The 9,700-nt window shown below is 39.3% G+C and overlaps 1 protein-coding gene across 1 annotated transcript; it reads left to right on the forward strand.

The window, feature by feature from the left end:
* Positions 1 to 8,395: 8,395 nt before the first annotated feature.
* Positions 8,396 to 9,343, forward strand: Or1j20 (olfactory receptor family 1 subfamily J member 20). Its single transcript, NM_001000386.1, has one exon. The coding sequence runs from the start codon at positions 8,396 to 8,398 to the stop codon at positions 9,341 to 9,343; it is 948 nt and encodes a 315-aa protein (NP_001000386.1).
* Positions 9,344 to 9,700: the final 357 nt, after the last annotated feature.

Here is a 9,700-nt window from a genome sequence, read left to right on the forward strand (position 1 = left end):
TCCTGTCATCCAAGTCAAGCAGTCCCTTCACTTACCACCACTGCCTCTTCATCTATTGCATCAGTCAACAAGTGTGAGACAGGTGAGCCTTATGGTAAACGTACTTCAGGACATGGACCTGGTATGCTGTAACAGTTTACGTCAAGTTCCCATGCTCGCTGCTACCCTGTACACTGAGAAGAAAGCCACACAAAAGTATTTATACAGAAAGAGAGACTCATAATCCTCCTGACAAGGTTTTTAACAGGATTGACAGTAATCAGGGTTCTGAGGATAGAATATCAAAATCAAATAGCAAATAGACCAAAGCAAAAGTCAAATCATTCAATGTATATGAGATACTATGTAGAAGAACTAGAAACTTGAAGGAAAGAATGCCAGGGTTCTAGATGAAGAGGAGTTCACAAAGTGAAGAAATGATCACAAAGACAATTCAAGGTCATAGTTGAATGCAAAGCTGCAAGAGACATAGTTTCATTTATCTGCTTTAAGAGGAAAATCCAGAAAAATGAGTTTCTTTGCTGAAAACTCTTTTTTTTTCAAGTTTGACTCATTTATTGTATTTGTTTATTTCTGCAGAGGAAGGGTCTGATCAAGTCACTGATGTGTAATCAAACCCTCAGTTCCAGGTTAGCCAAGAATTGAGACTCAGACTCCATCTCCACAGAGTCACAGTGAATGGCCAGTTACCAGCATCACAAGGACAGAGTGCCAGTGTGAGACAGAACTTCTGATTCCACTTGAACAAAGTTTCGAGAAATTTTCATGTATTTTATGTTTTCAGTTGGAAGCCTTATCTGACAGACACAGAGCTGCTGTTTCATCAGACTAATAAGTCCTAGAAAAGAGTTGAACAAACTCTGCTTTCAGTGCCAATAGATATAGGAAGTCATAAAACAGAGTTCCCCAGAGCCTTGTTAGTGAATAGTTATGATACCCAAATCCGCTGTCCCTATTAGAACTGACAAAATTAGTGCAGCACGGGGTGACATTGAAATTGAGATGTTTTACTGTTTTCTTTATACATATCATTAAGCGCTTTAACCACTATATTGGTTGATAATAACGATCTATAGTAGCAGTTCTCAAACTGTGTATTGCATGTCAAATACTTATACTACAATTCACAACTAGCAAAATTACAGTTGTGTAGCAGTAACAAAATAATTTTATGGCTGGGGTCACCACAACATGAGGAACTATCTTAAATGGCCACAGCATTGGGAAGGCTGAGAACCATTGATCTATAGTAAAACATGCTTTCTAGGAAGACACACCTGGATTTTGGCAACAAGGTCCCTTTGATTACAAGCTCCTTCACAAATGAAATTTAAAAAGCTTCTACCACTTTTCTTGAAAGTTTCTCATGTTTTTGAGTAAAGCACCTATTTCGTTTATCTCATCCAATTATGTTTTGTAAGAGATTTTTAAAAGACAAAATTCACGAAGAGAAGAGTAATAAAAATAACAAAATGTTTGAAGTCAGAAGCTAGATGGACCTGTGAACCAGAATATTTCCATAATTGGTAATAAATTTTAGATGCTTTCCCCAGCTATGGACTTTTGAACTCCTCTCTGTTTACTTTAGGACCCTTAAAAAAACCTTAAACATCAAAATGGTAATTTGGTACTGGGGAGATGACTCTCAGTGGTTAGGAGCATTTGGTGCTCTTAAAGAGGACCCAGATTTAGTTCCCAATACCCATGTGATATCTCAAATCCTCCTCAAATCTGACTCCAGGATCATCAATACTGTCTTCTGAATTCCACTTATTCTGCATATATGTAAAGGTTAGCTTGTTTGCTGTCATCCATAGTCTCTAGTTCTTTGTGAAAACAATAGGTCAACTACAGCAATTGAGATGTCATGCACAGGACTTCTGTAAACTTAAGCTATACAAAATTCCAGTCTTGGGGATGGGGATAGATGTCAAGTCTCATTTGGAACTGTTGGGAAATGATAGGTTCTAAAAGAGGAAGAATTTTGTTTTCTTCCAGAGTGGAGTCAACCCATGCCAGTGAATGGTAAAATCTAAGATTATATAAGCAGCACCAAAACTTGTGTATTTTTTTAAAATGCAGACATTGAAATTGTCTTTCATTGTTGAATTTTTGTATGGTTTAGGTATCAGAGTGACTGTGACCTCATAGAATAAATTTGGCAATATTGTGGAACAGTTTGAGAAATGTTGGTATTAGTGCTTTTTTAAAAATATGGTAGAATTCCTCACTAAAACCATCTGGTTCTGAGCTTTTATTGGATAGGGAGACTTTTAATGACTGCTTCTATTTCATTGGGGATTATGGTTCTATTTAAATTGTTTATCTGATCTTTACCAACCCTACATGAATCAGAGAACTGATACCTAAAATATATAAAGAATTCAAGGCATTAAACATCAATATACCAAATAACCCAGTTAATAAGTGGGATACAAAACTAAACACAATTCTTCACAGAGGACTCTCTAATATCTGGGAAGCACTTAAAGAAATGTCCAATTTCCTTAGTCATCAGGAAAATGCAAATCAAAATTAGATTCCTGAGATTCCATCTTCCAGAAGGAGTCAGAGCAAAGAGTTCATGTGGGCAAAACAGTGGAGCAAGGGGAACATTCCTCCTTTGATGGTAGGAATGCAAACTTGTATAATCACTTTGGAAAACAATTTGATTTTGTTGTTGTTGTTGTTGGAGGGTCCTACTGCTAAAGGTTGCAGTTCACCATGTCTGGACAGCTTTCTGAGTTCTACATAAAATGGAGGAATCCTTTCCGCCATTGGGGCTCCCTACTCTCTGCCTGGCCTTATTTGGTAGATGTCCCTAGGCATTGTTGCAGGACTTACCTTAATTATGACCTTCAATGTAATTCCCTAAAAGAACATTCCCCATGCTTCCTGTATTATAATGGGGTTATTGTGCTCCCATGCAGATGATAGAAATGTGATGCCTAATGCAAATGAAGCATAACAGAACCTCTCACCACCTAGTTGCTGCCCTCTGCCTATATGTTCCCCTCACCCTGGAAGAAAAAGTTGAACTTCCTTGTTGAAGCTGATTCCTGTAATTTACCATTCAACTGTACTCACAGACTGTCAGAACCTGGTTCTTTGACTCTGCTCCCATTGGCCAACAACCCCCAAGGAAAAGGGAAAACCACGCTTTCTCAGAAAATTGAGAATAGGTCTACCTCAAGACCCAGCTATACTACTCCTGACATATACTCAAATGATGTTGAACAATACCCAAGGTCACTTGCTCAACTGTGTTCATATCAGCTTGTGAAAGCTAGAAAGTGGAAATAATATAGATGTCCTTCAGCTGAAGAATAAAGAAAATACTTACATAATAGAATTTTACCCAGGTATTAAAAACAAAGACATCATGAAAATCCTGAGTGAGGTAACCCAGACCCAGAAAAATAAACATGATATGTACTAATTAAAAGTAGATAGTAGCCATAAAGCACAGGATAACCATGCTATAATCCACACACCCAAAGGAGCTAAGTAATGAGGAGGGACTAATTGAGAATGCTTGAGTCAAACTGAGAAGGGGAAATGAAATAGACATTATAGGTGGAGAGAGAGATAAAATTTGGTGGAGGAAATTTTGAGGGTAACAAGAAGACCGAGTGTTAGGAGGACTGACAGAGAGAGAACTGGAATCATATTGGGGGCATCTCTGGGATGAGCTAGAAACCTAGGACAATGGAAACTCCCAATATTAGGGTGAACCCACTTCTTAAGACTCCTAAAAATAGAGGATATGGAACTGAAATGGCCACTTCCTGTAGCCAGGCAAGATTTCCAATGGAAGGATGGGGTCCACAACCCAACCATTTAATCTTCAAACCAAAATTTGCCCTGCCTACAAGTAGTGCAGAAATAAAGATTGAGCACTTCAATATCTGGCACAATTTGAGACCCATCCCATGGGCAAGAACCAATCTCTGACACTATTAATGATATGCTGTTATACTTGCAGACAGGAACCTAGCATACTTGTCCTTTTAAAGCCTCCACCCAAGGAACTAACAAAGACAGATGCAAATATCCACAGCCAAACATAAGACAGAGTTCCTGGAGTTTTGTGAAAGAGTTGGGGGAAGTATTAAGGGACCCATGAGGATAGGGACTCCACAAGAAGAGCAACAGAGGCAACTAATATGGACCCTTTGGGGCTCCCAGAGACTGAGTAATCAACTAAATAGCGTACATAGGTTGGACTTAGCTTACATTCACATATGTAGCAGATGTGCAGCTTTGTCTTCATGTAGGTCCACAAATAAATGAACCAGGGCTGTCCCTGACTCTGTTGCCTGCCTGTGGATCCTGTTCCCCTAACTAGGATGCCTTGCCTGTCCTCAGTGGAAAAGGATATTCCTAGTACAGCTGTGACTTGATGTACCAGAGTGGGTTGTCAGAGGAGAAGGGGAGGGGAGTTGGGAGAATGGCTATGTAAGGGAGTACTGGGAGGAAAGGAGTGGCTGCAATTGAGATATAAATAAATAATAAATAAATGGAAAAATATGTGCATCCATGAAGATGGAGCAGAAATGAGGGAATGTCCAAACAATGACTGGTCCACCTTGAGATCCATACTGTAAGAGAGAGCCCACCCCTGACACTGTTAGTAATTTTCTGCTGTACTTGAAGACAGGAACATAGCATAACTCTCATCTGAGATGGAAAAAGATGCAAAGACCCACAGCTAAACATTAGGCAGAGCTTAGGGGATATTGTGGAAGAAGGAGAAAAATGACTGAAGAAGCCAGAAAGGTCAAGGACAGTACTAGAAAACCTAAAGAATCAAGTAACCTGGGACCATAGGGTCTCACTGAGATTGAACCACCAACCAGAGAGCATGCATGGGACAGACCTAGGCCCTCTACACATACTGAACAGATGTGCAGCTTGGTCTTCATTTTGGGCAACTAACAGCAGGAGGCGGGGCTGTCTCTGACTGTGCTGTCTGGATTCCTTTCTCCTAACTGGACTGTCTTGACTAACCTCAGTAGAAGATATACCTAGTCCTACTGTAGCTTGATATGCCAAGGGCAGTTGATATGCATAGGAGGCCTCCCCTAATCTGAGGGGAAAGCGATGGGAAGATGAAGGGAGGAGACGTAAGAGAGAAGGGGAAGAAGAAAAAGGAAGGGACCCTGGGATCAGGATGTAAAATAAACAAATTAATTAATGAATTAAAAAACACAAGTTGTATAAATATATATATAATGGAAGGTGTGGATCTGTGATGAAATGGAGAGAATACTGAAGGTACCATATATGAAAGTCTAAAAAATTAATACCTTTTTAAAAACTATTGAGCATAGTATGGTTTGTCTATAATCTCAGTATGGAGAAGGTGGGAAAAGAGTATCTTTGGGGCTAACAGACCAACCAATCTAGTCAATCAATGATCTCAAGTTTCAGTGAGAGACCCTGTATGTTGAATATGTTCTTCTAGCTAGACTGCCTTGCCTAGCATCAGTGGAAGATGAAGTGCCTAGCCTCAGTGATGCTTGAAGTGCCAAGGTGGAGTATACCCAGGGGAAAACCACACACTCAGAAAAGGGAAGGTTGGGGGGTAGGGAAAGGATTGTGGGGTAATGAACAGGAGGGAGACACTGTGGAGAATGTAAAGTGAATAATTAAAAAATGAATTAAAAATATAAGGCAGAAAAATAACTGAGGATGAAAATACCCTTAAATTGAATTCTGACCCTCATACTCATATTCATATATCATGTGCACCTACTCACACACATATACAAACACATATAAGCACATAAACACACACACACACACACACACACACACACACACAGACATACACACACCAAAAAAAGTCATAGAGTTCAGAAGCAAGAGATTTTGCTTATCACTCTTAGCATTCAGTTTGGTCCATTATTGACTCTGAATCACATTTTCTTCAAGGAAACCAAGAAAGCGAAACTCTTTGTAGCCACCAAGTTCCTACTGGTTATTTGTCATTAATAGCATGCATTCTCCAAGGGTTTATTCTTATGTGTGCTGCAACAAGTAGTTCCATTCCCAGAAGAGCACCAAGGAATAAAGCAATTATATTTCACTCTCTCTAATTTGAGCTGGGAATGGGTACATTGCCCCTTAGGTGATCTTGGAAGTTTGAAAGCTTATAACCCATTCCAGTTTTTCAGCAGTTCTGACCAAAAGTATATTGATATATCTATCTTGCTTGAGTATTAGTTTGTAATTCTTTTGCCCACTGAAGTGTGATATGGATGTCCTAAGAGATTCAATCTGTTTTAACAACTTCTATGTCATCTTGAAATGAATGGAAGGATTTTACCATCATTTTATTTTTGGCTGGAAGTATCTATTCCCATCACCTAAGAGATCACACAGAAGAAGGTATGGAGATGTATGTTGTCATACTCAAAGTATCTGTGTGTTTCAGTGTATGCCAAGGTGTATTATTAGCTGTGATTTCTATGTTTAATGTAGTATGCCAGTAAGCTAAACTGGAAATTTGTATTGAACATTCTGTCTAAATTTTTAGATGATACCATAAAAAGAAATGTATATATAACAATTTCATTGACAATGAGTCATATTTACTTCCTGAAAAAAGAGTGGAAAATACCCCTTTTTGCTTACCTTTATTTCTCAGTACATGTTGCTGGGTTTTCTTCCAAATTTACTGCACATCCTTTCAATTTTATTTGTCTTTATTTAATTTTTGCTGCCACAATCCAAGCATAAGCAAATGAGTTATGTCTAAGTTATTGAAGCAACTATAGGTTCTTATGGACAACACCACTCTACAATTTTGCTCTCCACATTAGCAGACAGAAGATATTTAGAAATGTGGTTACTTCTTTTGTTAAACATGTTCTTTGGTGAACCAATATTTTTTTACTTTGCAGAGACTAGAAGTAGAATATTCTAAACTGGAAAGAACTTTCATAAACTAGCTTCCCAGTAATTCTTCAACCTTATACATTTCCAGGATGAACATGAGCTCAAATTTCGTAGCTTTTTTTATTGGATATTTTATGTATTTACATTTCAAATGTTATTTCCTTTTCCCCTGTCCCATTCCCACTCCTCTCCTTCTATGAAGATGCTCCCACTCTCACCCACCCACTCCCAACTCAACACAGTGGAATTCCCCATACATTGGGGAAGCAAGCCTTCACAAGACAAAGGGCTTCTCCTCCTATTGATGTCAAACAATGCCATCCTCCACTACATATCCAGCTAGAGATGGCAGCCCCTCCATGTATGCTCTTTGGTTGGTGATTTAATTCCTGGGATCTCTGGATAGGGGGTATACTTACTTGATATTGTTTTTCTTTCTATGGGATTGCAAACTCCTTCAGCTTCTTTAGTTCTTTCTCTAACTCCTCCATTGGGGTCCCCATGCTCATTCCGATGGTTAGCTACAAGCATCCTCATCTGTATCAGTAAGGCTCTGGCAGAGTCTCTCAGGAGACATCCATATAAGGCTCCTGTCAGCAAGCACTTGTTGGCATCAGCAAGTAACTGGGTTAGGTGGCTGCATATGGGATGCCATGTGTGGCAGTCTTTGGATTGCTTTTCCTTCGATCTCTACTTCATTCTTTGTCCTGTTATTTCCTCCTGTGTATATTTTTAAGAAGGACTTAGCAACCACATTTTTGGTTTTGCTTCTTCTTGAGCTTTATATGTATGCTCTGTGAATTGTTTCTTGGGTATTCTGAGCTTTAGGGCTAATATCCACTTATCAGTGAATACATAACATATGTGTTCTTTTGTGATTGGATTACCCCACTTAGGATAGTATTTTCTGGTTCCATTCATTCGTCTAAGGATTTCATGTAGTCATTGTTTTTAATAACTGAGTAGTACTCCATTGTGTGGATGTACCACATTTTCTGTATCCATTCCTCTGTTGAAGGACATCTGGGTTCTTTCTAGCTTCTGGCTATTATAAATAAAGCTACTATTAACATAGTGGAACATGTGTACTTATTATATGTCAGAGCAGCATTTGGGTATATGCCCAGGAGTTGTATAGCTGGGTTCTTAGGTAGTGCTATGTCCAAATTTCTGAGAAACCACCAGACTGCTTTCAAGAGTGGTTGTATCCCCCTGTCAGCAGACACTAGTGATTCTCTTGGCCTTATATCTTAAGTACTTAATCTTGGATTTCCATAATGAATACCCAAAACAGTACTTTCCAGCATCTCCAAAAATTATGGGGTTGATGTGCCTTGACCAGATGATCATTACTATGCTGGTATTGCCAAACACTGTTGAGTTGGGGTTAAATGAACAGAGAGGCTGGTTTTAAAATGTGGGGAATGTTACATAACAGCCACAGCACTTCTTTTTCACTTTTCTATTTTGTTCATTTCTAGAAAAGGAGAAAATGAGCTGCATCAGAAGGAATAATCATAGTATCACATCTGAGTTCATCCTCCTGGGGCTCCCTATCAATCCAGAATTGAATGACATGTACTCTGCCCTCTTCCTGGCCATGTACCTGACCACAGTGCTGGGGAACCTGCTCATCATCCTGCTCATCAGGCTGGACTCTCATCTCCACACCCCCATGTACTTCTTCCTCAGTCACTTGGCCTTCACAGACATCTCTTTCTCCTCAGTCACAGCTCCAAAGATGCTTGTGAATATGTTGACGCACAGTCAGTCCATCTCATACACTGGGTGCATTTCCCAGATGTATTTTTTCCTATTTTTTGGAGATCTCGATAGCTTTCTTCTGACCTCCATGGCCTATGACAGATATGTAGCTATCTGCCACCCTCTGCACTATACCACTATCATGAGTCAGAGCCTTTGTGTCCTACTGTTAATTATGTGCTGGGTCTTGTCCTTTGCCAGTGCCATTTTGCATACCCTTCTACTTACCTGTCTCTCTTTCTGTGGGGACAATACTCTGCCCCACTTCTTCTGTGATCTCTCTGCTCTGCTTAAGCTGTTGAGCTCAGATACCACCATCAATGAACTGGTTATCTTCACTGTAGGAGTGGTGATCATAACTGTGCCATTGATATGTATTCTGGTTTCTTATGGATACATTGGGGCCACTATCCTAAGAACTCCCTCCACCAAGGGAATCTTCAAAGCCTTGTCCACATGTGGCTCTCACCTCTCTGTGGTTTCTCTGTACTATGGAGCCATTATTGGGCTATACTCTTTTCCTTCACCTAAGGACAATAATAACAAGGATGTAATTGTGGCTGTGATGTACACTGTGGTCACACCCATGCTGAATCCCTTTATCTACAGTCTAAGGAATCGAGACATAAAAGGAGCACTGAGAAATATGCTCAGTAAGAGAGCAAGTTCACAGTGATGGGTGTGATCTTTCCTATTGACTGACATAAGGCCTTTCACACCCACTTATGCATCTTTCCCTTTCTGAATTACTATAGCAGGGGTTTTTGATGAAGCTTTTTATATTTTTGGAGTCTGTGTTTTTCAGAATAGTTTTGCTCCTATATAATTGATGTCAGTTTTTAAAGTCTTAAAAGAAATTTTTCTAAACATACAAGTATATCATTTTTCCTTTGCACGGTACACATTTTACAGACATTTAAAATCCTAATGTAATCCCAGCTTTTGTTCATTTTTCATGAGTAGTTTGTAATCTCTTAAAACAAAGATTTTTCTTTCCCAAGGTATCACAAAGTGTATGCTGAGAGGTTCACAG

Source organism: Rattus norvegicus, chromosome 3 (genome assembly GCF_036323735.1).
Source record: "Rattus norvegicus strain BN/NHsdMcwi chromosome 3, GRCr8, whole genome shotgun sequence".
In the NCBI taxonomy this organism is placed as follows: Eukaryota; Metazoa; Chordata; class Mammalia; order Rodentia; family Muridae; genus Rattus; species Rattus norvegicus.

Excerpts from the sequence above, each read along its gene's own strand:
- Or1j20 (NM_001000386.1), top strand. The coding sequence starts at position 8,396 with ATGAGCTGCATCAGAAGGAATAATCATAGTATCACATCTGAGTTCATC.